Raw genomic sequence first — 27782 nt, 5'->3', positions numbered from 1 at the left:
ACGGAGTTTATCCAGCGAGTTCACAATCACTGGGAGTTTATCCAGCGAGTTCACAATCACGGAGTTTATCCAGCGAGTTCACAATCACGGAGTTTATCCAGCGAGTTCACAATCACTGGGAGTTTATCCAGTGAGTTCACAATCACTGGGAGTTTATCCAGTGAGTTTCCAATCACTGGGAGTTTATCCAGCAAGTTTCCAATCACTGGGAGTTTATCCACTGAGTTTCCAATCACTGGGAGTTTATCCAACGAGTTCGCAATCACTGGAGTTTATCCAGCGAGTTCACAATCACGGAGTTTATCCAGCGAGTTTCCAATCACTGGGAGTTTATCCAGCAAGTTTCCAATCACTTGGAGTTTATCCAGCGAGTTCACAATCACTGGGAGTTTATCCAACGAGTTTGCAATCACTGGAGTTTATCCAGCGAGTTCACAATCACGGAGTTTATCCAGCGAGTTTCCAATCACTGGGAGTTTATCCAGCAAGTTTCCAATCACTGGGAGTTTATCCAGCGAGTTCACAATCACTGGGTGTTTATCCAGCGAGTTCACAATCACTGGGAGTTTATCTAGTGCGTACCCGGTCATGCACCGCCAGCAAAGTGCTGCCCCAAAAGACACAAATAAACCTGACCAAATACACAAGCAACATCCGTCAGCCAAGTCTCTTAAGCAAGAAAATAATATTTTTGCTTTAATGAACAAACATAGTTGAAGATAAGTTTACATACAGAGTGCAAGGGGAAGGTTTGAGCCACACACAGCTCTCCTGTGGCTGAACATATCCCAGATATCAGCCAGAGAGAGGAGATTCGATTATGAACACCTCTTTGAGTTATGGAGAACTCAAACTCCCCCGGTGCCATTAGTGTCAGTAAATAAGCAATCTCTCTGTTTTGAAACTGCTATGTAATCCAGGAACATTTAATGTACACATTCTCCAAACACTCAGATCAGGAAAAGGCCATTCAGCCCCTAAACCTGCTTCGCTTGGGCTTATCTGCCTCTTTATCCAGCTCTGTTCCATATTCCCTGTTGCTGTAACCCAATAAAAATCTACAAACATCAGGCGTGAAAGCTCTAACTGACTCCCAGAATCTGCAGATTTTTGGGTGAGTTATTTCAGATTTACACTACCCTCAGTGTGAAGGTGTATGTTGACATTATCCCGTAACACCCCACCTCTCATTTTTAGATTGTGTGATGGAAAAAGAGCAGGGCAATGGGTCTACCGGATAGCCCTTCCAAAGAACGCACTCTCTAAACTCCAATTTAAAAAACCTGAAAGCAATATTCCAGGCAGCACTTACACATGACAGCAGACACTCTCCCTCTCACACCCCACGTAAGAGTTCACCATCTAAAACCTCAGCCCAGCGGCTCATCCTTCTTGGTAAGCCGTATCTCAGAGACTGAGAATATAATCCAATATCTGGGGGAATCCACCTTTCCATGGTTTTCCCTCCTCCCGCTGCTTCATCAGGCAGCCCCTGGAAACGGATTGGAACAGCTCTCATGTTCTCCTTAAACTTCACATATTGGCCAGCAGAGTTGGAATTCGAGCCTGGATGCTCGAAATGGGAGCCCAGACTCTACCAACAAGAGCTACTGAACCTGTCCTCTACTCAACCCCTTTGTAAATCCCGAGTAGCAAAACAGGCATAACGTGGATTGCCAAACCAAGCCAGAGCAGGGCTTAGATACTACATTAAAACTGAGATGCTAGAAACTCCAATATCTCAGGCTTCAGAATTTAGAGCAATGTGAGTGGGAAATTAGAAGCAATTGTTAAATATCTCATACCTGGAGAGGAGAGACTTGGATGCTGTCTGAGATGCTATTTGGGATCCAGCTCCCTCTGGACTGTGACTTCCTGAGATGTGACCCAGTGAAATAGATGGAAGCATATATGTGTAAGCCAGCCTCCCTGATAGCTGGCACTGCTGCACCCCAGCACTGCTGCACCCCAGCACCCCTGCACGCCGGCACCGCTGCACCCCGGCACCGCTGCACGCCGGCACCGCTGCACCCCGGCACCGCTGCACGCCGGCACCGCTGCACCCCGGCACCGCTGCACGCCGGCACCGCTGCACCCCAGCACTGCTGCACCCCAGCACCGCTGCACCCCAGCACGCCAGCACCGCTGCTCGCCAGCACCGCTGCACCCCAGCACTGCTGCACCCCAGCACGCCAGCACCCCAGCACGCCAGCACCGCTGCTCGCCAGCACCGCTGCACCGCTGCACCCCAGCACGCCAGCACCCCAGCACGCCAGCACCGCTGCTCGCCAGCACCGCTGCACCCCAGCACCGCTGCACCCCAGCACTGCTGCACCCCAGCACCGCTGCTCGCCGGCACCGCTGCACCCCGGCACCGCTGCACGCCGGCACCGCTGCTCCCCAGCACCGCTGCACCCCGGCACCGCTGCACGCCGGCACCGCTGCTCCCCAGCACCGCTGCTCCCCAGCACCGCTGCACCCCAGCACCGCTGCACCCCAGCACCGCTGCACCCCAGCACCGCTGCACCCCAGCACCGCTGCACCCCAGCACCGCTGCACCCCAGCACCGCTGCACCCCAGCACCGCTGCACCCCAGCACCGCTGCACCCCAGCACCGCTGCACCCCAGCACCGCTGCACCCCAGCACCGCTGGATGCCGGCACCACTGGATGCCAGCACTGCGACATGCTGGCACCGCTACACGCCAGCACTGCGACATGCTGGCACCGCTACACGCCAGCACCGCTAGCAAGGCTGCAAACCTGGAACGATATAAAAGGATTAATATTTCTCGAGGTGTCAAACTTTGATAAGTTTAGATCCTGATAGCATGGGATGAGGTCACTGAGAGAACATTGACAACTGACTGAAACCTTCCACACCGGGAATCAATCCTAAGGGTGATCAGTAATTAGAAATTGCAAAGAACACCATTGCTTTTTTAGAATCTCAATGTACAATAATACTGCACCTTATCAGAGTAATTAGTGTTCAAGAAACTTCACTAACCTAAATAGGGAAAAGTTCTCTCATTCCAGTTCATGATATTCAGATAGGGGATTTTCACGACAGAAACTGTGTTTAAGCTGCAGTCAAAGTCTCAAGTATCAATTGTACAAAAGGAACACTCCTAATTTACTTTAAAGTTGGGGTTTGACATCCTACCCACCTCCTGCTCACAGGATGTCCCATTAAGCAGTCACCCCAGATGTACAGTTAATGTAATGAGTGAAGAAACCCGATGCACCACAAGAGGCAACACAAACCGACACAAGAGCGGGGCTGCGAACCAACGCGAGAGCGGGGACACGAACCAACGCGAGAGCGGGGACACGAACCAACGCGAGAGCGGGGACACGAACCAACGCGAGAGCGGGGACACGAACCAACGCGAGAGCGGGGACACGAACCAACGCGAGAGCGGGGACACGAACCAACGCGAGAGCGGGGACACGAACCAACGCGAGAGCAGGGACACGAACCAACGCGAGAGCGGGGACACGAACCAACGCGAGAGCGGGGACACGAACCAACGCGAGAGCGGGGACACGAACCAATGCGAGAGCGGGGACACGAACCAACGCAAGAGCGGGGACACGAACCAACGCGAGAGCGGGGACACGAACCAACGCGAGAGCAGGGACACGAACCAACGCGAGAGCGGGGACACGAACCAACGCGAGAGCGGGGACACGAACCAACGCGAGAGCGGGGACACGAACCAATGCGAGAGCGGGGACACGAACCAACGCGAGAGCGGGGACACGAACCAACGCGAGAGCGGGGACACGAACCAATGCGAGAGCGGGGACACGAACCAACGCGAGAGCGGGGACACGAACCAACGCGAGAGCGGGGACACGAACCAACGCGAGAGCGGGGACACGAACCAATGCGAGAGCGGGGACACGAACCAACGCGAGAGCGGGGACACGAACCAATGCGAGAGCGGGGGAACGTAAATCACTACGAGAGAGGGGGAACGTAAATCACTACGAGAGAGGGGGAACGTAAATCACTACGAGAGAGGGGGAACGTAAATCACCAAGAGAGAGGGGGAATGCAAATCACCACGAGAGAGGCTAACTCAAACCACGGGAGAGAGGGGGGAAGCAAACTACAGTGAGAGGGGGAACACAAACCACAGTGAGAGCAGGAACGCAAACCACAGTTAGAGCAGAAACGCAAACCACAGTGAAAGAGCGGGAACACAAAACACTGTGATGGAGGGGGAACGCAAACCACCGTGAGAGTTGGGAAATGCAAACTACATTGAGAGAGGGGGAATGCAAACCACAGTGAGAGAGGGGGAAGGCATATCGCCACAGGAGGGGATCGCAAAAACAGCAAGAGGGGAATACGCAAACCACAGTGAGAGAGGAGGAACACAAACCATCGTGAGAGAGCGGGAACACGAATAACAGTGAGAGAGGAGGAACACAAACCACAGTGAGAGAGGGGAACACAAACCACAGCGAGAGAGCGGAACACAAACCACAGCGAGCGAGCGGAACACAAACCACAGTGAGAGAGCGGGAACACAAACCACAGTGAGAGAGGGGAACACAAACCACAGTGAGAGAGGGGAACACAAACCACAGTGAGAGAGCAGAACACAAGCCACAGTGAGAGAGCGGGAACACAAACCACAGTGAGAGAAGAGGAACACAAACCACAGTGAGAGAGTGAGAATGCAAACCACAGCGAGAGAGAGGGGAACACAAACCACAGTGAGAGGAGAAACACAAGCCACAGTGAGAGAACGGGAACACAAACCACAGTGAGAGAGGGGAACACAAACCACCGTGAGGGGGAACGCAAACCACCGTGAAAGAGGGGAACGCAAACCACAGTGAGAGGGGAACGCAAACCACAGCGAGAGAGCGGGAACACAAACCACAGTGAGAGAGCAGAACACAAGCCACAGTGAGAGAGCGGGAACACAAACCACAGTGAGAGAAGAGGAACACAAACCACAGTGAGAGAAGAGGAACACAAACCACAGTGAGAGAGTGAGAATGCAAACCACAGCGAGAGAGCGGGGAACACAAACCAGAGTGAGAGGAGAAACACAAGCCACAGTGAGAGAACGGGAACACAAACCACAGTGAGAGAGGGGAACACAAACCACCGTGAGGGGGAACGCAAACCACCGTGAGGGGGAACGCAAACCACCGTGAAAGAGGGGAACGCAAACCACAGTGAGAGGGGAACGCAAACCACAGCGAGAGAGCGGAACACAAACCACAGCGAGAGAGTGGAACACAAACCACCGTGAGAGAGGGGAACACAAGCCACAGTGAGAGAGCGGGAACACAAACCAGAGTGAGAGAGGGGAACACAAACCACAGTGAGAGAGCGGGAACGCAAGCAACAGTGAGAGAAGAGGAACACAAACCACAGTGAGAATGAGAATGCAAACCACTGTGGGAGAGCGGGAATACAAAGCACCGTGAGCGAGGAGGAACACAAACCACCGTCAGAACACGGAACACAAACTACAGCGTGAGAGCGGGGAACACAAACCACAGTGATAGGAGAAACACAAGCCACAGTGAGAGAGCGGGAACTCAAACCATAGTGAGAGAGGGGAACACAAACCACCGTGAGAGAGGGGGAACACAAACCACCGTCAAAAAGAGGGAAACGCAAACCACAGTGAGAGGGGAACGCAAACCACAATGAGAGGGGGAACACAAACCACAGTGATAGAAGAAACACAAGCCACAGTGAGAGAGCGGGAACACAAACCATAGTGAGAGAGGGGAACACAAACCACCGTGAGAGAGGGGGAACGCAAACCACCGTGAAAGAGGGAAACGCAAACCACAGTGAGAGAGGGGGAACACAAACCACAGTGAGAGAGCGGGAACACAAACCACAGTGAGAGAGGGGGAACACAAACCACCGTGAGAGAGGGGGAACACAAGCCACAGTGAGAGAGGGGGAACACAAACCACCGTGAGAGAGGGGGAACACAAGCCACAGTGAGAGAGGGGGAACACAAACCACCGTGAGAGAGGGGGAACACAAGCCACAGTGTGAAAGGGGGAACACAAGCCACAGTGAGAGAGGAGAAACACAAACCACAGTGAGAGTGAGAATGCAAACCACTGTGGGAGAGCGGGAACACAAAGCACCGTGAGCGAGGAGGAACACAAACCACCGTCAGAACGCGGAACACAAACCACAGCGAGAGAGCGGGGAACACAAACCAAAGTGATAGGAGAAACACAAGCCACAGTGAGAGAGCGGGAACACAAACCATAGCGAGAGAGGGGAACACAAACCACCGTGAGAGAGGGGGAACGCAAACCACCGTGAAAGAGGGAAACGCAAACCACAGTGAGAGGGGAACGCAAACCACAATGAGAGGGGGAACACAAACCACAGTGAGAGAGCAGGAACACAAGCCACAGCGAGAGAGCGGGAACACAAACCACAGTGAGAGAGTGAGAATGCAAACCACAGTGAGAGAGGGGGAACGCAAACCACAGTGAGAGAGGAGGAACACAATCCACCGTGAGAGAGGGGGAACACAAACCACCGTGAGAGAGGGGGAACACAAACCACAGTGAGAGGGGAACACAAACCACAGTGAGAGAGTGGGAACACAAACCACAGTGAGAGAGGGGGAACACAAACCACCGTGAGAGAGGGGGAACACAAGCCACAGTGAGAGAGGGGGAACACAAGCCACAGTGTGAAAGGGGGAACACAAACCACCGTGAGAGAGGGGGAACACAAACCACCGTGAGAGAGGGGGAACACAAGCCACAGTGTGAAAGGGGGAACACAAGCCACAGTGAGAGGAGAAACACAAGCCACAGTGAGAGGGGAACACAAACAGTAATGACAGAGGAACGCACACATGAAATCGTTGAACTAATGTGAACATAAGAATGTACCAATTATCTTGAGCACCCAGTAAAATCAGGTTGTAGAAATCCTGCACTCTTGCCGCTTGCAGAGAGAGAGAGTACAGCATCGTATTCTGCAATGGAAGAGGTCCCAGTTTCAGAAAGCAATGAGACCTGTGTCTCAATACTTTCTGCCAGTTTGCTAACACCTGCCACATGATTGGTTAAAACCTAATTGGAAATGGAATCTTATATCAGCAGTGGATTGTTGGGAGTGGACACTGACCCACTTAGTGACAGCTCTGGGACAGCACAGTCCGCGATGCATAGAACACCTCAAAAGAAAAATCCCACAACTGCAGAATAGTACAGTGCATGAGTATTTTAAATCTGTAAACCAGCTCCAGGCTCAGAACCTGCTCCGGGTTAGCTGCCCTCGAGTCTTTGGGTCCAATTCCCGAGTCAGACACTCTGTTGAATTGGTCCAGATTCCTTGTTCTTGTACTAACCATTCAGTGAAGACTTTCACCTGCTAAGCCTCGGAATAGCTGAGTTTTGACTAGCAGTCCAACAATGTCACTACACCCTGTAACTGAAAAACGCACGGGACCAGCGTTAATTGGTTAATACTCAGGTCGCACACTTCATTCGCCATCAAAAGCACTTTGCCCAACAACTCGATGTTCAACATCACAGTTTTGTGTGAAACGAGAGGCTGCCGGGATTATACATGTTCATGCATTTCAGTCACTGAGCCACTTCTGTGACGCTTTCAGTGAGGGTGGAAGTGAGAGGTGGGTTTATACACTGGGGTATTCTGAGAGGCAGCACTCGGTGACTCACTTCTAACAGTCTGGGGATGCTGGTAGGGAGAGACTGTCAACCAGGCCCACAGTGCGGCCTCCAGCTGCTTTGCAATGGGCCTGCTTGCATGGGGTGGGGGGGTGGAAATGCAGCGGGTAGAATACCAACATTTTCACTGGAGTGGTTTAAGGATCGGGGCGTTACAAAGGGGAAGAGAAGAAACAGCCCTTAAATTAGAGACATCCAAAATAAGCGTGCCTGTGAGTTTACTGTCCCCCAGCCAAAGATGGTTTTGGGGGGGGGGGAAGTGGGGCTACTGGCAGAGCACTTTGGTTATGGGAGTGTTCACTGAGCCGTTCTCACCTGGCAAACAGAGGGGTGCTGCATTTCACAAAGGCTGGCATACTGTACCCGCTCAGAGGTCATGAAACCAGATTTGATTCAAACGCAATGGATTGTGTAGGTAAACTCTGCTGAAGGCCAATATTTCCTGTTTCACTTTGAAGAGCTCACCCATTGAGAGAGGCAGGAATTGAATTAGAATGAAGTGACCACAAGGGCTCATTTAGCTGGTGAAATCAGCTGAAACCAGAAATCGAGAGCCAAGCAGTAAACCTTCAGCACCATCCACCCTCCAAATAGTTAAAAAACTGACAAAATCAGCCTGTGATGGGAGGAGTTGAGTGGAAATAACCAGAGCTCAACATGAACAGCTTCTTCCACAAAGCTCGGGCACGTGCTTTGTGCCAATGTTAAAGAGGGATTGTTAAAGTGTGGAAACAGGGTAGTAACATGAAGATAACACAACAATTTGGACAGAGACTATAGCTCCTCATAGTCTCCACCACCCTTGCTTCTCACGCCATGACTATCACCGCTGCCAATCAGAAACTTCTCCAAATCCTCCATGTCCTTCTCAGATTTTTCCTTGGTCTTCACTTTCTTCCTCCTCCTCTTCTCTTCAGATGTCATTTGCTTCTCCTTCTGCTGACTCTCGTCTGTTGCTTCCTTCTCTTTACTTTTCCTTGGCTTGTGCCTCTTCTTTTCCAATTTCTCGTCCTCCTGAAAAAGCAAAACACATGATGCAATAACTGCTGTCAGATCTGGATTGGATTTGGATTTGATTTCTTGTCTCGTGCACTGAGGTACAGTGAAAAGAACTGTTCTGCGTTCAGTCCAGACAGATCGTTCCATACATGAAAAAACATAGGACGTAAGACAGATACACAATGTAAATACAGTACATAGATACAGGCATCGGGTGAAGCATATGGAGCGTAGTGCTACTCAGTAGAGAAGATGTGTGGAGAGATCAGTTCAGTCCATAAGAGGGTCATTCAGGAGTCTGGTAACAGCGGTGAAGAAGCTGTTTTTTAACCTGTTAGAATTTAAAGTGCAGAAGGAGGCCATTCAGCCCATCGAGTCTTCACCAGCCCTTGGAAAGAGCACCCTACTTAACCCCACACCGCCACCCTATCCCCATAACCCAGTAACCCCACCTGACCATTTTTGGACACTAAGGGGTAATTTAGCATGGCCAATCCACCTAACCTGCACATGTTTGCATTGTGGGAGGAAACCGGAGCACCCGGAGGAAACGCACGCAGACACATGGAGAAAGTGCAAGCTCCACAGAGATAGTCACCCGAGGCCAGAATTGAACCTGGGGCTCTGGAGCTGTGAGGCAGCCGTGCTAACCACTGTGCCACATGTTAGTGCATGTTCTCAGGCTTCTGTATCCCCTGCCCGATATGGGAGAGGTTGAACGAGTGAGTAAGCCGGGTGGGAGCGGTCTTTGATTATGCTGCCCGCTTTCCCAAGGCAGCGGGAGGTGTAGATAGAGTTAATGGATGGGAGGTGGGTTTGTGTGATGCACTGGGCTGTGCTCAAAACTCATTGTAGTTTCTTACAATCTCAGCTCCACCAGGTGCAGCTATTGGAAAAGTTACTGTCAACACCCTCAAGCATTTTTCTACAATCTATTCTATCTCGTCCCAACATTAAAGCAGTGATGATATTTCACAACTAGCTTCATTGATTGCAAAGCGCTTGGAAAGATGTTGGCTGTCTGTCTTACTTCACAAATGGATAGGATATCCATAAACTCTCTATGGCTGAGTTAACAGTGGAATAATCAATTTTAATCAATAATGTTTTACAGTCCATTAAACCTCCACCTTCACCGGATGTGGTTAGAAAACCCCAGTATTTCAGAGCCCGCCCAACAAGGAACTTGTTTTTTTATGGTTCCTTTTATGCTCTCAGTACAACTCAAAGTGTTCCACAACCGACAAAGTACTTTCCAAGTGCAGTGACTGTGATGATCCAGGAAACGTAGCAATTTGTACACAAGGGTCTCGCAAACAACCAGGAAATTAGCGGTTTGAGTGGTGTTGGCTGAGAGACAGGTGTTGGTCAGCAAAGTAGGGACAACTCCACTGCGGGGGGGGGGGGGGGGGGGGGGGAGTCACTTTCCACCAGAACATTGAAAGCTGCTCGGCTAATACATTAATTTTACAAAAAAAACAATTACCTCTCGCACTTTTTTCTTCTTTTTCTTCTTCTCTTTAGATGAAGCCTTACTTGTTTTCTCTGTAAAAGGAACAAAGTTTAGTTTAACAGTGAGCTAACAGTGTGAGAGATGCTGCGTTACACATCCATCTAGAATGGGGTTATACTGCCAGCTATCTCGCCCAGAGGATAGGCTGGGGGTTTGACAAGTTAAGTAAACCAGTGAGGATTTTGGGCACCTAACTGATACTAACTAAAAGATACTTGGGAAAGTACTTCAAATTCACATAGTTTTGCTTTACTTCAACCTAAAGCTGTGAATTCCCATGTTAATGTCCTACCCGGGGGCTTGAATAGTCAGGTGACAAGATTCCCTCCTATTTTTGCTCCTTCCCTGCCCAATCCCAGGAGGAATGTGTACTCTGGTACCAGGTTTCCAATGGTAAGATCCACATGAGGTTATCGCTGGTCTCAGCTGTGTTCATACAGACAGACAGGTGATGGTGTCATCATTTAGTCTCAGTGCTTGAAGAACATTTCGTGGCCATTGTGTTGGAAAGGTTTCTGATCCTGCTCTGTGAACAGTTTGGAGATAAAAAGGAGCAAGGAACATTTTTTGGAACAGGATGATTACGAGGGCATGCGGGTCTGTTAAAGGGAACGTTGCCAGGGTTTCACCCAGAGGAAGAAGTGTGAGGCGGCGAGGACAGAGAGGGCGGAGGACCGGGAGGGCGGAGGACCGGGAGGGCGGAGGACCGGGAGGGCGGAGGACCGGGAGGGCGGAGGACCGGGAGGGCGGAGGACCGGGAGGGCGGAGGACCGGGAGGGCGGAGGACCGGGAGGGCGGAGGACCGGGAGGGCGGAGGACCGGGAGGGCAGAGGACCGGGAGGGCAGAGGACCGGGAGGGCGGAGGGGAGTGAGGGCGGAGGGGAGTGAGGGCGGCGAGGTTGAGGGTGGTGAGGCGAGGGCGAGGGGGGTGAGGGGGAGCCGAGGGCAAGGGGGGCCGAGGGAGAGGGGGGGGTGAGGGGGGGCCGAGGGCAAGGGGGGCGAGGGCAAGGGGGGCGAGGGCAAGGGGGGCGAGGGCAAGGGGGGGGGGCGAGGGCAAGGGGGGGGCGAGGGCAAGGGCAAGGGGTGAGGGCAAGGGGTGAGGGAAAGGGGGCGTGGGCAAGGGCAAGGGGGCGAAGAGGGCGAGGGGGTCGAGGGCGTGTAGGGGCGAGGGCAAGGGCGAGGGGTGCGAGGGCGAGGGGCGCGAGGACAAGGGTGATGAGGGCAAGGGGGGGGGCACGAGGGCGAGGGGCACGACTGCAAGGGGGTCGAGGGCACCCCTGTATGTGACCTGTATGAAAGGTAAACAGTTTTTGCACTATGTTTATGGTTTCATGTATATTGTCTATTTTGTTGTTGTTTCTATACCAAAAATACCTCAATAAAATGTTTATGGGGCAGCACGGTGGCGCAGTGGGTTAGCCCTGCTGCCTCACAGCACCGAAGTCCTAGGTTCTATCCCGGCTCTGGGTCACTGTCCGTGTGGAGTTTGCACATTCTCCCCGTGTTCGCGTGGGTTTCACCCCCACTAAATTGCCCCTTAATTGGAAAAAATGAATTGGGTATTCTAAATTAATATTTTAAAAATTTTTTAAAAATAAAATGTTTATTACAAAAAAGACTAAATACAATTGTGTATACAATACCCTTAACTGCTATTTTTACTCCCTCTTAAACAACAAGAAAAAACCCCATCTCAGCTCTCAATCTGCTAATCAATACCTATGGCACATCGGAATACTTGTTGACAGAAATGTTCTTTGAGAAAGCGAGATTTCTTGACGCTTTCAAGACAAGATCCGACTCCTGTCAGACCCATGCAGAAACTCTGGCCGTATGTTTTCAGAAGCTGTTTCAGCTTCCCCTTGTTCTCAGAAAAATCTACACTGCTTTAAAGATGGTTTATCTTTTTTAACTGAACTGCATTGAGAGCAAAATCTAACCTCTGGACACAGCTTCATTCAGATCAGAACTGAACTACTTCCTGTAAAATGCCCGATGCCTTAGCAGCAAAAATCATCTTACCCAGCAGCTGAAATCTAATTAACTCCACAGGGAGTCCCCTTAATCAAAACAAAATTCCATTCACCAAGCCTTTTACGGAGGTCTGATTGCACCCTTGGCTCCCAAAATATACTTGTCTTTCAGGATTTATTTTAAAACATGACTGCATTAACCCAGGCTAAAATCCTCACTGCATCACCAAAGGATAGTGTGTGTGGCGGAGTGGTGAAAGAGGGCGAGGTGGTACAGAGAGTGTGAGGGGGTGAGGACAGTGAGGTGAGGATAGAGTGTGAGGAGATAGACTGGGAGGGTGTGGGCGGAGAGAGTGGAAGGGTGTGGCCAGGGATTGTGAGAGGGTGTGGCCAGGGATTGTGAGAGGGTGTGGCCAGGGATTGTGAGAGGGTGTGGCCTGCCCTGTTATCTTTAGAGATCTGTGAACATGCATACCAAGGTCCCTTTGACCCTCGGCACTTCCTGGAGTCTGACCTTTCATTGTATATTCCCTTGCCTTGTTAGCCCTCCCAAAATGCATTCTCTCACACTTTTCATGGTTAAATTCCATTTGCCAGCCTTCTGCCCATCTATATTGTCCTGTAGTCTAAGGCCTTGCTCTAACTATTTACACACCACTAAGCACACTGGGCTAAATCGCTGGCTTTGAAAGCAGACCAAGGCAGGCCAGCAGCACGGTTCGATTCCCGTAACAGCCTCTCCGGACAGGCGCCGGAATGTGGTGACTGGGGGCTTTTCACAGTAACTTCATTGACGCCTACTCGTGACAATAAGCGTTTTCATTTCATTTTCATTTCATTTTTGTGTCATCTGCAAACTTATTTATCATACCTCCTCCATTCACATCCAGATCATTAATGTATACTACAAATAACAAGTGAGCCGACCCAACACTGAATCCTGCAGAACACCACTGGACACAGGCTTCCAGTTACAAAAACCACCTTTGACCATTACCCTCTACTTCTGCCACTAAGCCAGTTTTGTATCCATTTGCCAAATTGTCCTGAATCCCATGGACTCTTACCTTCTTCATTAGTTTTCCACGTTGGACCTTGTCAAAAGCCTTACCAAAGTCTACATCAACGGCACTACCCTCATCGACGCACCTCGTCATTTCCTCAAAATATTCAATCAAGTTTGAAGACATGAACTCCCTTTGACAAAACCATGCTGACTATCCTTGATTAATCCACGTCTCCCCAAGTGGAGATTACTTCTGTCCCTCAGGACTTCCCGGTGGTCTGCTAGAATGGGCTGGGCCGGGAGCACTGCTGTCTTACGCTGCTGAGGACCCGGGTTCGATCCCGGCCCCGGGTCACTGTCCATGTGTAGTTTGCACAATCTCCCCGTGTCAGTGTGGGTCTCACATCCACAATGTGCAGGATAGGTGGAGTGGCCACGCTAAATTTTGAATTTTTTTTTTAAAAAATGGGCTGGGGAAATAATGGGCACAAACGGGCAATTGTTTATGTTAAATTTGCCTCGCTTTTGCACAAACCTAGGGGGAGGGGAGAGGGCAGAAGAGCCTCAAACTGGAAAGCGGGAAGGGGGAGAAACACCATTGGATTTTCCTTTATTTTACACGCCAATTCTTTTTCATGCCCCCCCTTTACTCTCCTAATTTCTTTCTTAAGTAACCCCTGCGATTTCTATATTCCTTTAGGGCTTCCACTGTTTTGAGCCCTCGGTATCTGCCATAAGCCTCCTTTCTTTTTCCTTCTCCAACCCTGGATACCCCTTGATGTTCAGGGTTCTCTGGGCTAATTGCTTCCATCCTTCCCTATCATGGGAACATGTTGGCCCTGTGCTCTCTCTATTTCCTTTTTGAATGAATCCCACTGCTTGAATGTAGATTTTCCTACAAGTAGCTGCTCCCAGTTAAAATACAACAGGATCTGTCCAAAGTTATTAAAATTGGCCCGCCCCCAATTATAAACCTTAATTTATGGTCTTTGTCCCTTTCCATAATTAATTTAAATTTGACTGAGTTATGGTCACTGTTTCCAAAATGCTCCACGACTGAATCTTCATCCACTTGCCCATCTTCATTCCCTAACACTGGATCCAGTGCAGCCTCCTCCCTTGTAGGACTTTCTACGTATTGGCATATAAAGCTCTCCTGGATGCATTTTAACAATTTCGCCCCTCTATGCCTTTCAAACTTTGCCACAGTTAACATCGGGAAAGTTGAAATCTACTATTATTCCCTGATTTTTCTTAAAATTCCAGAGATTTGCCTACATATCTGCCTTCTATCTCTCCCTGGCAGTTTTGGGGGCCTATAGTCTATTCCAAGCAATGTGATCACCCCTTTTTGTTACTAAGTTCTACCGATGTGGCTTCATTTGAGGAACCTACTAGGATATCATCCCTGAATACAGATGTGATTCACAAGCTGATATATAACCTGTTCTGAACACAGCTTCCTTGGTCATCAAGTCCGGTAATAGGACTCAAACCTGGAGCCACTGAGACAGAGATAGGGGCACTACCCACTGCACTACAAGGTCTCCAAGCCTCAGGATGGAGCAGCTCAGAAAGGGCACCAAGGGTGAGGGAGGGAAAGGGCTTTGTTTATTGAGGTTAAACTGTGTTGCAGAAAAGGAAGAAAACCATATCGGCAGTAAATATTCTAACCTCTTTCTCATCACAGAACTTCCTCAATTTTTAAACTTCTGTTAAAGCTGCACAAGAGGCAACAAAGGAGAAACCTAAGCTGGAGGTAGACACTCTGCAGCTTAAGAGTGTGCAGCCAAAGGAGTGGAATATTACCAGACAGTCAAAGAGCAGCAGGCTGGCAGTGCTGGAATCCTGTATGAATATTGTTCTCTCACAAATATTCACTTTCAAATACTGGTGATGGTTCCTCTAAAGGTATGTGGGTACCATCAAGTCCATGGCACAAAGACAGACTCAGCTATACAGGAGGGGAAGGAGGAAGATTGGGAATGTAAGAGTGATTGGGGATTCAGTAGTTGAGGAAAGAGGCTTTACCGTGACTGTGCTGCCTCCCCACTGTGAGTGGCAAGGTCACTGAGAAGCTGCAGAACATTCTGGGGGGAGGGGTGAATAACCAGAGGTTGAGATCTTATATTGGTAACAACAACCGAGGTAGAAAGACGGTTGATATCCTGAAGAAAAAAATTAGGCAGCTAGGAGGGTAATCATAAAAAAGACCTAAAAGGTAGCATTCTCCAAATAATCCTAATGTGTTTAGAAAGAGGACGATAAAACAGATGAATACATGGTTGGAAAATGGTGCAGAAGCGAGGCCATTGGGGCTGGTTTTGGGGGAGTTGGGGCCTATACAGGCCGCAACACCGGGTTCATGCATGTGGGATTCCTGCACCAGCCTGCAAGTGACCAAAGCACTTGGCGCCGAAGCATCCACGCTGGAGCTCAAGAAACGTGAAGAAATACACCTTCAGATTGCTACAGAAAAGTGAAATTGCAGGAAGGAGCATGCAGCAGCTCTGTATCAGTGAACGATGACCTACGATGCATCCGCAGCTCTGCTCAAAGTGGACTGAACTCCACATTATACTTAGCAGATGTGACTGATCGGCAAGGCTGCAGAGCCGTAAAAGACAAAGTTAGCATGTGGATACAGCAAGCAATCAGAGAGGCACTATTGCTTTTTTGGAACGATCCAAAACTCTCTGGAGTTTAGAAGAATGGTGATCTTCTTGAAGTATACAGGATTATGAGAAGGGTTTTGACAGGGCAGACACTGAGAGAAAGCTTACCCCAGCAGGACAGTTGGGAACGAGGGGCCATATTTTGGACTGAGATGAGGAGAGATTTATTCCCTCAGAGGGCTGTGAAACTATGAAATTCTCTACCATGTGTGTTCAATAAATTGGTCCATTCAGGACTGAGATCCACAGGATTTTGGATTCGAAGGTAATCAACAGATATGGAGACTGGAAAGAACAGCGGAATTGAGGGCAAGGTTCAGCCCTTATTGAATGGCGGAGCAGGGTCGAGGGGAAGTATGGCCTCCTCATACTCATCACGGCACTGTTAATTGCACATTCTACTTGCTTCAGTAACAACCTGAAATTACAGTGCTGATGATGTTCAGAACCTGTCCACTACACTTCAAGATCTCCAGATATATTGGGACCTCAAGATTTTTATTTATAGCACTCTTCCTGCAGTGTACACAGCCTTGACACCCTCTCTGAGGGAATGGTCCTCTCTTGGGTGGGGGAGAAAAGGCCCTCTCTCTGGGGCGGGGGCGATTTTTAGGGGACCAGGGCCCTCTTTCCAGTGGGGAGGGGTCCTCTCTCCAGCCTCTCCACAGATTCTACTTGACCACTACGCCATTACGTACCCTGGGACACTTGGCACCAATAGCCACTGCCCTGAAAGCTTGGTTCCATTCTCAACTTCGACAATTATTAAGAAATTTTCACGCGCATCGGAGACTAGACCCTATTTTTTTGTCAGTCCTAGGGTATTTGTTGACTATGAGGTTTGGCAAGTTATTGCTTGACAGGCCAAGAGTGCTTTGAGGTCAGCCCATTAGAGGCCTAAATGACTGATTTAATCCCTCGTGACTATTCAGAATGCACACAGTGACCAGTTTGATGGCACTGACAAAGGGAGTTAGGCAGAAGGGTATTAGAAAGCATATATATGGGATACATGTGTCTGGGATCAATTCAGAGTGCTCCCTTGCCACTCTCCTGTAAATATAATCATGGTCCACACATTTACACTGAGAATACAAGCAAACACACAATTGCAGCTTTCATGGGAAGAGAGGGAATCATCGAATCTGTTGCTCCTGATATCAGAAAAAATGAAATGCATTGGAGGAACTGGATCTTGCCAATAATCCAGTGCCCTACACCCAATCTAACACTGGTGAACTTCATCCAAGTTTTGCTAGCATTGCCATGTCCTGTGATAAAACCCAGGCCTACTCCACCCATTAATAAACTAAAAACATTTATCGAACACTTCATGTCACCTTCATCGCTGCTTTCTGGGGCTGCAGGGCTTTTATTATCAATGCCCAAACCAAACAAGTCGAGGTCAGTGGTTGGCTTCATGGCTCTGGCCTGGGCTTTCACTGGTGTGCTGAGCTGTGCTGCACTGAAGTCATCGTTGGAGAGTTCGGAGCTGTCCTCTCGAATCGGGAACACCTCCTATAAGAAGCATCACAAGTCAACAGTTACTACTTGGGATGGGGAGATGGGAGAAGAGAAAGAAAAAAGGACAAGGAGTGAGACTTCAGGTGAACGGAACAACTCCAGCTCAGTCGCAACACTCTCACTTCCAAGTCAGAATGGTGCAGCTTCAAATCCCATTCCCGAGGACGGAGTGCCTCGTCTATCTGACACTTAGAGCAGTGCTGAGGGAAATGCTGCACTCCAACAGGTGCCCTCATTCAGATGAGTCATTAAGCCATGGTCACATGGACGTCAAAGATCCTATTTCAAAAAAAGTACAGTTCTTCCTGGTGCCTTGGGTCAACCAACAGATTATTTCTCTATTATTGCATGACTGTGGTCATTGACTGTGTGAGGATTGGCTGCTACATTTCAACAGTGACTACACTTCAATAGAATATGACTGGGCTGTGGAGCACTTTGGGCAATTTTGACGATGTGAAAGCGGCAATATCAAAAATAACCTCAACTATTCACAACCGAGAGCAACAACTTGGCTGAAGGGACCAAGCGTATGGGAGCAATATTTGTTGATGACACAAAGATAGTTAGGATAATAAGTTGTGCGAGGATGTATCCTATCAATAACCCGTTGCAGATTCCTTATGTGAGTGGGTAAAAAAATGCAGATGGAATAGAATATGAGGAAATGTGAACTTGCCCACTTCGGTCGGAAGAACAGAAAGCAGCAGATTATTTAATGGTGAGAGATTGCAGGACTGTGAGGTACAATGGGATCCGGGTGTCCCAGTACATGAATCACAGAAGGTTACTGTGCGGCTACAGCAAGTGATTAGGAAGGGAAACGGAATGTTGGTATTGATTTCAAGGGAAATTGAATATAAAAGTGGGGAAGCTTTGCTGCAATTGTACAGAGCATTGGTGAGGCCACATCTGGAGTACTGTGTACAGTTTTGGTCCCCTCACTTAAGAAAGGATATAATTGCATTAAAAACAGTTTATGGGGGCAGCATGGTTAGCACTGTTGCCTCTCGACGCTGAGGTCTCAGGTTCGAGGTCTGGGTCACTGTCCGTGTGGAGTTTGCACATTCTCCCCATGTTTGTGTGGGTTTCGCCTCCACAACCCAAAGATGTGCAGGGTAGGTGGATTGAACATGCTAAATAACCCCTTAATTGGAAAAAATGAATTGGGTACTCTAAATAGAGGGCCAGTTTAGAAGGATGAGAGGTGATCTTATCGAAATATAAAAGATTCGGAAGGGACATGCCAGGGTGGATGTTGAAAGGAGGATTCCCCTTGTGGGAGAGACTAGAATCAGAAACATGGAACCATAGAATTAGAATTTACAGTGCAGGAGGCAATTCGGCCCATCGAGTCTGCACCAACCCCTGGAAAGAGCTCCCTACTTAAGCCTACACCTCCACCCTATCCCCATAGCCCAGTAACCCCACCTAACATTTTTTGGACGCTATGGGGTAATTTAGCATGGCCAATCCACCTAACCTGCACTTCTTTGGACTGTGGGAGGAAACCAGAGCACCCGGAGGAAACCCACACACACACGGGGAAAACATGCAAACACCACACAGATAGTGACCCAAGCGGGAATCAAACCTGGAACCTTGGAGCTGTGAGTCAGCAGTGCTAACCACTGTGCTACCGTGCCGCCCCACGGTTTAAAAATAAGAGATCTTCTATTTAAGATGGAAGTGAGGAGATTTTGTTTTCTCTCAGAGGGTGTTTATTCTGTGGAGTTCTCTTCTCCAGAGAGCAGTGGGGGCTGGGTCATTCCACGCTAAGTGAGATAGATTCTTGATAAACAAGGGAGTCAAAGATAATCGGGGGTGGACAGGAAAGTAGAGTTGAGACCACACCCAGACCAGCCATGATCTTTATCAAATAGTGCAGCAGTCTTGAAGGGCTGAATGGCCTACTGCTGCTCCTAATTCATATGTAACCTAAAGCACAGACACAGCCATTTGGTGTGTGATAGCCGAGACAAGTCTTCTCCTATTACATCTACGCCATTTGCCTCAATCACTCCATGTGGCAGCAAGTTCCATGTTCTCACCATTCGGACTGAAGAATATGGTAAATATAACATGATATTTGGGTCAAATTAGCATCCTTATTGTAACAGTGTTTCTTTAAAAACAAGTGTTTCTTGTTATTCTTTCACCAAAGCTTTTAACGGAATTAGAACTTCTCAGTCTGGAAATAGCTACATAAATCTGTCCATGTATAAAAACAGGCCTCGGAATAGAATTAGAAATTAGTCAAGAGTCTGGTCTGGTGACTTGTTTATAGCCAAAGTACCTGGAAGTCTAATTGGGAACTGTTTTCTCCCTAATTGTAAAAGCAGATTTACATCTGAGGTCTCAATACCGTTCGAGCAATAACCGCCATCCCCTTGAAACCTGCTGATTAGAATCTGGTCTTCATTGAAAAACAGTAAGAAGTCTTACAACACCAGGTTAAAGTCCAACAGGTTTGTTTCAAACACTAGCTTTCGGAGCACTGCTCCTTCCTCAGGTGAATGAAGAGAAATGTTCCAGAAACATATATATAAATATATATATATAGACAAAGTCAAAGATGCCGGACAATGCTTAGAATGAAAGCATTTGCAGGTAATTAAATCTTTACAGATGCAGAGACAGGGGTAACGCCAGGTTAAAGAGGTGTGAATTGTCTCAAGCCAGGACAGTTGGTTGGATTTCGCAAGCCCAGGCCAGATGGTGGGGGATGAATGTAATAGATAGATAGAGAAATACAGCACAGGACAGGCCCTTCGGCCCACGATGTTGCGCCGAACTTTTGTCCTAGGTTAATTATAGGATTTTGGACAATTTTTCATGGCCAATCCACCCAACCTGCACATCTTTGGACTGTGGGAGGAAACCGGAGTACCCGGAGGAAACCCACGCAGTCACGGGGAGGATGTGCAGACTCCACACGGACAGTGACCCAAGTCGAAATCGAACTTGGGACCCTGGAGCTGTGAAGCAATTGTGCTATCCACAATGCTACCGTGCTGCCCTTAAGAAGTTAACCTACACTCCATTATTCTACCCTAATCCATGTACCTATCCAATAGCCGCTTGAAGGTCCCTAACTTTTCCGACTCAACTACTTCCACAGGCAGTGCATTCCATGCCCCCACTACTCTCTGGGTAAAGAACCTACCTCTGACATCCCCTCTATATCTTCCACCATTTATCTTAAATTTATGTCCCCTTGTAATGGTGTGTTCCACCCGGGGAAAAAGTCTCTGACTGTCTACTCTATCTATTCCCCTAATCATCTTATAAACCTCTATCAAGTCGCCCCTCATCCTTCTCCGTTCTAATGAGAAAAGGCCTAGCACCCTCAACCTTTCCTCGTATGACCTACTCTCCATTCCAGGCAACATCCTGGTAAATCTCCTTTGCACCTTTTCCAAGGTTTCCACATCCTTCCTAAAATGAGGTGACCAGAACTGCACACAGTACTCCAAATGTGGCCTGACCAAGGTTTTGTACAGCTGCATCATCACCTCACGGCTCTTAAATTCAATCCCTCTGCTAATGAACGCTAGCACACCATAGGCCTTCTTCACAGCTCTATCCACTTGAGTGGCAACTTTCAAAGATCTATGAACATAGACCCCAAGATCTCTCTGCTCCTCCACATTACCAAGAACCCTACCATTAACCCTGTATTCCGCATTCATATTTGTCCTTCCAAAATGGACAACCTCACACTTGTCAGGGTTAAACTCCATCTGCCACTTCTCAGCCCAGCTCTGCATTCTATCTATGTCTCTTTGAAGCCGACAACAGCCCTCCTCACTATCCACAACTCCACCAATCTTCGTATCATCTGCAAATTTACTGACCCACCCTTCAACTCCCTCATCCAAGTCGTTAATGAAAATCACAAACAGCAGAGGATCCAGAACTGATCCCTGCGGTACGCCACTGATAACTGGGCTCCAGGCTGAATATTTGCCATCCACCACCACTCTCTGTCTTCTATCGGTTAGCCAGTTTGTTATCCAACTGGCCAAATTTCCCACTATCCCATGCCTCCTTACTTTCTGCATAAGTCTACCATGGGGAACCTTATCAAATGCCTTACTAAAATCCATGTACACTACATCCACTGCTTTACCTTCATCCACATGCTTGGTCACCTCCTCAAAGAAGTCAATAAGACTTGTAAGGCAAGACCTACCCCTCACAAATCCGTGCTGACTATCCCTAATCAAGCAATGCCTTTCCAGATGCTCAGAAATCCTATCCCTCAGTACCCTTTCCATTACTTTGCCTACCACCGAAGTAAGACTAACTGGCCTGTAATTCCCAGGGTTATACCTATTCCCTTTTTTGAACAGGGGCACGACATTCGCCACTCTCCAATCCTCTGGTACCACCCCTGTTGACAGCGAGGACGAAAAGATCATTGCCAACGGCTCTGCAATTTCATTTCTTGCCTCCCATAGAATCCTTGGATATATCCCGTCAGGCCCGGGGGACTTGTCTATCCTCAAGTTTTTCAAAACGCGCAACACATCTTCCTTCCTGACAAGTACCTCCTCAAGCTTATCAGTCTGCTTCACGCTGTCCTCTCCAATAATATGGCCCCTCTCGTTTGTAAATACTGAAGAAAAATACTTTATTCAAGACCTCTCCTATCTCATCAGACTCAATACACAATCTCCCGCTACTGTCCTTAATCGGACCTACCCTTGCTCTAGTCATTCTCATATTTCTCACATATGTGTAAAAGGCCTTGGGGTTTTCCTTGATCCTACCCGCCAAAGATTTTTCATGCCCTCTCTTAGCTCTCCTAATCCCTTTCTTCAGTTCCCTCCTGGCTATCTTGTATCCCTCCAGCGCCCTGTCTGAACCTTGTTTCTTCAGCCTTACACAAGTCTCCTTCTTCCTCTTAACAAGACATTCAACCTCTCTTGTCAACCATGGTTCCCTCACTCGACCATCTCTTCCCTGCCTGACAGGGACATACATATCAAAGACACGCAGTACCTGTTCCTTGAACAGAAGATTGGGAAGGCTACAAAAACAAACAGAGGTTAACAAAGCGACAAATAAGGAAGGAGAGGATCAAATATGAAGGCAGGCTAGCCAGTAATATAAGAAATGATAGTAAAAGTTTCTTTCAATACATAAGAAACAAACGACAGGCCAAAGTAGACATTGGGCCAATTCAAACTGATTCCGGAAGGCTAGTGATGGGAGGCGAGGAAATGGCTGGAGAACTTAATAAGTACTTTGCATCTGTCTTCACAGTGGAAGACATGAGTAATATCCCAAAAATTATAGAGGGTCAGGGGGCTGAGTTGAGTATGGTTGCCATTACAAAAGAGATGGTGCTAAAAAAGCTAAAAGGTCTTAAAATTGACAAATCTCCTGGCCCCGATGGGCTACACCCTAGAGTTCTGAGAGAGGTGGCTGAAGAAATAGCGGAAGCGTTGGTTGAGATCTTTAAAAAATCACTGGAGTCAGGGAAAGTCCCGGACGATTGGAAGATCGCTGTTGTAACCCCCTTGTTCAAGAAAGGATCAAGACAAAAGATGGAAAATTATAGGCCAATTAGCCTAACCTCGGTTGTTGGTAAAATTCTAGAATCGATCGTTAAGGATGAGATTTCTAAATTCTTGGAAGAGCAGGGTCGGATTAGAACAAGTCAACATGGATTTAGTAAGGGGAGGTTGTGCCTGACGAACCTGTTAGAATTCTTTGAGGAGGTGACAAGTAGGTTAGACCAGGGAAACCCAGTGGATGTGGTCTATCTGGCTTCCAAAAGGCCTTTGATAAGGTGCCACACAGGAGGCTGCTGAGTAAGGTGAGGGCCCATGGTGTTCGAGGTGAGCTACTGGCATGGGTTGAGGATTAGCTGTCTGACAGAAGGCAGAGAGTTGGGATAAAAGGTTCTTTTTCGGAATGGCAGCCGGTGACCAGCGGTGTCCCACAGGGTTCAGTGTTGGGGCCACAGCTGTTCACCATGTATATTAATGATCTGGATGAAGGGACTGGGGGCATTCTAGCAAAGTTTGCCGATGATACGAAGTTAGGTGGTCAGGCAGGTAGTGCTGAGGAAGTGGGGAGGCTGCAGAAGGATCTAGACAGTTTGGGAGAGTGGTGCAGGAAATGGCTGATGCAATTCAACGTGAGAAAATGTGAGGTCTTGCACTTTGGAAAAAAGAATCCAGGCATAGACTACTTTCTAAACGGTGAGAAAATTCATAATGCCAAAGTACAAAGGGATCTGGGAGTGCTAGTTGAGGATTCCCTAAAGGTAAACATGCAGGTTGAATCTGTGATTAAGGAAGCGAATGCAATGTTGTCATTTATCTCAAGAGGGTTGGAATATAAAAGCAGCGATGTGCTACTGAGCCTTTATAAGGCTCTGGTTAGGCCCCATTTGGAGTACTGTGTCCAGTTTTGGGCCCCACATCTCAGGAAGGACATACTGGCACTGGAGCGTGTCCAGCGGAGATTCATAGAGGAACATAGAACAGTACAGCACAGAACAGGCCCTTTGGTCCTCAATGTTGTGCCGAGCCATGATCACCCTACTCAAACCCACGTATCCACCCTATACCCGTAACCCAACAACCCCCCCCCATTAACCTTACTTTTTTAAGGACACTACGGGCAATTTAGCATGGCCAATCCACCTAACCCGCACATCTTTGGACTGTGGGAGGAAACCGGAGCACCCGGAGGAAACCCACGCACACAGGGGGAGGACGTGCAGACTCCACACAGACAGTGACCCAGCCGGGAATCGAACCTGGGACCCTGGAGCTGTGAAGCATTTATGCTAACCACCATGCTACCCTGCTGCCCCTTCACACGGATGATCCCTGGAATGGCGGGTCTAACATATGATGAACGGCGGAGGATCCTGGGATTGTATTCATTGGAGTTTAGAAGGTTAAGGGGAGATCTAATAGAAACTTACAAGATAATACATGCCTTAGAAAGGGTGGACGCAAAGAAACTGTTTCCGTTAGGCGAGAAGACGAGGACCCGTGGGCACAGCCTTAGAATTAGAGGGGTAAATTCAGAACAGAAATGCGGAGACATTTCTTCAGCCAGAGAGTGGTGGGCCTGTGGAATTCGTTGCCGCGGAGTGCAGTGGAGGCCGGGACGCTAAATGGCTTCAAGGCAGAGATAGATAAATTCTTGATGTCGCGAGGAATTAAGGGCTATGGGGAGAATGCTGGTAGGTGGAGTTGAAATGCCCATCAGCCATGATTGAATGGCGGAGTGGACTCGATGGGCCGAATGGCCTTACTTCCACTCCTATGTCTTATGGTCTTAAGTTCCACATTTCACTTGTGTCCTTCCCTGACAGTCTATGTTCCCAACTTCTGCACTTCAATTCTTGTCTGACAGCATTGTATTTACCCTTCCCCCAATTATAAACCTTGCCCTGTTGCACGCACCTATCCCTCTCCATAACTAAAGTGAAAGTCACAGAATTGTGGTCACTACCTCCAAAATGCTCCCCCACTAACAAATCTATCACCTGCCCTGGTTCATTACCAAGTACTAAATCCAATATGGCCTCCCCTCTGGTCGGACAATCTACATACTGTGTTAGAAAAGCTTCCTGGACACACTGCACAAACACTACCCCATCCAAACTATTTGATCTAAAGAATTTCCACTCAATGTTTGGGAAGTTGAAGTCACCCAAGACTACTACCCTGTGACTTCTGCACCTTTCCAAACTCTGTTTCCCAATCTGTTCCTCCACATCTCTGCTGCTATTGGGGGGCCTATAGAAAACTCCCAACAAGGTGACTGCTCCTTTCCTATTTCTAACTTCAACCCATATTACCTCAGTAGGCAGATCCCCCTCGAACTGCCTTTCTGCAGCTGTTATGCTATCTCTAATTAACAATGCCACCCCCCCACCTCTTTTACCATCCTCCCTAATCTTGTTGAAACATCTATAACCAGGGCCCTCCAACAATCATTTCTGCCCCTCTTCTATCCAAGTTTCCGTGATGGCCACCACATCGTAGTCCCAAGTACCGATCCATGCCTTAAGTTCACCCACCTTATTCCTGATGCTTCTTGCATTAAAGTATACACACTTCAACCCATCGGTAGGTCATCCCCCCCAACAGCATCCAAAACGGTATACTTGTTTTGAAGGGGAACGGCCACGAGGGATCCCTGCACTGTCTGCCTGTTAGTTTTCTTTCCCCTGACTGTAACCCAGCTACTCTTGTCCAGTTGTCCTTTGGTGTGGCTACCTCCCTGTAACTCTTCTCTATAACCCCCTCTGCCTCCCGGATGATCCGAAGTTCATCCAGCTCCAGCTCCAGTACCTTAACACGGTAATGCGACATGAATCCCAGGTCCCGGTTGAGGCCGAACTCATGTGTGCGGAACTTGGCTATAAATTTCTGCTCAGCGATTCTGCGTTGTCGCTCGTCCTGAAGGCTGCCTTGGAGAACGCTTACCCGGAGATCAGAGGCTGAATGCCCTTGACTGCTCCAAGTGTTCCCTGACTGGAAGGGAACATTCCTGCCTGGTGATTGTCGTGTGATGTCCGTTCATTCATTGTCGCAGCGTCTGCATGGTCTCGCCAATGTACCACGTTTCGGGACATCCTTTCCTGGAGCGTATGAGGTAGACTACATTGGTCGAGTCGCACGAGTATGTATCACGCACCTGGTGAGTGGTGTTCTCACGTATAATCGTGGTATCCATGTTGATGATCTGGCACGTTTTGCAGAGATTGCCATGGCAGGGTTGTGTAGTGTCGTGGTCACTGTTCTGAAGGTTGGGTAGTTTGCTGCAAACAATGGTTTGTTTGAAGTTGTACGGTTGTTTGAAGGCAAGTAGTGGGGGTGTGGGGATGACTTTGGCAAGATGTTCATCTTCATCGATGAGGTGTTGAAGGCTGTGAAGAAGATGTCGTAGTTTCTCCGCTCCAGGAAAGTACTGGACGACGAAGGGTACTCTGTCGGTTGTGTCCCGTGTTTGTCTTCTGAGTAGGTCGTGTGGTTTTTTGCTGTGGCGCGTTGGAACCGTTGGCGCGTTGGACAATCACCAGGCAGGAATGTTCCCTTCCAGTCGGGGAACACATCAGCAGTCGAGGGCATTCAGCCTCTGATCTCCGGGTAAGCGTTCTCCAAGGCGGCCTTCAGGACGCGCGACAACGCAGAATCGCCAAGCAGAAACTTATAGCTAAGTTCCGCACATGAGTGCGGCCTCAACCGGGACCTGGGATTCATGTCGCATTACAGAAAATATAAACGTAAACAGAACGTGTATCTGGCAGCATTTCATGAAGAGAGAAACCGAGTTAACACTGAGTCTTCTTCAGAACTTCAGAGTGACGAAACAGAAGCAAGAGAATTGTTGAGCACTCTGATTAGTGATAGTGAGCGGGGTACTGGCTCTGAGAGAGAGGTGCTGGGTCTCAGACAGTACCCAGAACAAGCCTGGACTGGATGGATGGAATGTCCTGCCCACTCTTACGTCATAATGTTAGAAGCAGTTCTGGTCACCTCACTATAGGAAGGATGTGGAAGCATTGGAAAGAGTGCAAAGGAGATTTACCAGGATGCTGCCTGGTTTGCAGGATAGGTCTTATGAGGAAAGGTTGAGGGAGCTAGGGCTTTTCTCTTTGGAGCGGAGGAGGATGAGAGGTGACTTAATAGAGGTTTATAAGATGATGAGGGGGATAGATAGAGTGGACGTTCATAGACTATTTCCTAGGGTGGATGTAGCTGTTACAAGGGGGCATAACTATAGGTTCAGGGTTGGAGATATAGGAGGGATATCCGAGGTAGGTTCTTTACTCAGAGAATGGTTAGGGTGTGGAATGGACTGCCTGCTGTGATAGTGGAGTTGGACACTTTAGGATCTTTCAAGTGGTTATTGGATAGGCACATGGAGCACACCAGAATGACAGGGAGTGGGATAGCTTGATCTTGATTTCGGACAATGCTCGACACAACATCGAGGGCCGAAGGGCCTGTTCTGTTCTATGTTCTATGTAAGTTACAACACAGAAAGAGGCCATTCAGTCCATCGCCTCGGTGCTGGTCAAAAAAAAGGAGAAAAGAAAGAAACTAGCTGCTGATTTTAATCCCACTTTCCAACACCTGGACCATAGCTGTACAGGTTACAGCACTTCAGATGCAGATCCAGGTACGGTTTAAATGAGTTCTACGCTTCAGCCTCAACCGCCAACTTAGGCAGCAAGTTCCAGACACCCACCAGCCTCTGTGACTGGTGCAGAATTTGGAGAAATCTCAATGGTTCAGCAAACCAGGGGCTGGTTTAGCTCACTGGGCTAAATCGCTGGCTTTTAAAGCAGACCAAGCAGGCCAGCAGCACGGTTTGATTCCTGTACCAGCCTCCCCG

The 27782-nt window shown here is 48.6% G+C and overlaps 2 protein-coding genes across 3 annotated transcripts in view; both read right to left on the bottom strand.

The window, feature by feature from the left end:
- Positions 1-4243: 4243 nt before the first annotated feature.
- LOC119955462 lies at positions 4244-6910 on the bottom strand. Its single transcript, XM_038781658.1, has 2 exons — positions 6441-6910; positions 4244-4974 (listed from the first exon to the last, which is right to left on the bottom strand). The coding sequence occupies exons 1-2, from the start codon at positions 6871-6873 to the stop codon at positions 4268-4270; spliced, it is 1140 nt and encodes a 379-aa protein (XP_038637586.1). The 5' UTR covers positions 6874-6910; the 3' UTR covers positions 4244-4267.
- Positions 6911-8454: 1544 nt separating this feature from the next.
- Positions 8455-27782, bottom strand: part of LOC119955461 (rab-like protein 6) — a 143434-nt gene continuing 124106 nt past the window's right edge. For both annotated transcript variants that reach the window (XM_038781656.1, XM_038781657.1), the window contains exons 13-15: positions 17219-17396; positions 10198-10256; positions 8455-8726 (exon numbers count right to left, since the gene is read on the bottom strand). In XM_038781656.1, the coding sequence (XP_038637584.1) occupies positions 8487-8726; positions 10198-10256; positions 17219-17396 (477 nt within the window). In that variant the 3' untranslated portion in view covers positions 8455-8486. The remainder of the gene's footprint in view (positions 8727-10197; positions 10257-17218; positions 17397-27782) is intronic.

Source organism: Scyliorhinus canicula, chromosome 21 (assembly GCF_902713615.1).
Source record: "Scyliorhinus canicula chromosome 21, sScyCan1.1, whole genome shotgun sequence".
In the NCBI taxonomy this organism is placed as follows: Eukaryota; Metazoa; Chordata; class Chondrichthyes; order Carcharhiniformes; family Scyliorhinidae; genus Scyliorhinus; species Scyliorhinus canicula.
This window is presented reverse-complemented; position numbering and strand designations above follow the sequence as displayed.

Excerpts from the sequence above, each read along its gene's own strand:
- LOC119955462 (XM_038781658.1), bottom strand. The coding sequence starts at position 6,873 with ATGTGTGCGTTCCTCTGTCATTACTGTTTGTGTTCCCCTCTCACTGTG. Across the intron at positions 4,975-6,440 it reads ATTCTCACTCTCTCACTGTG|GTTTGTGTTCCTCTTCTCTC; the intron begins GTTTGTGTTCCC and ends TCTCTCACTGTG.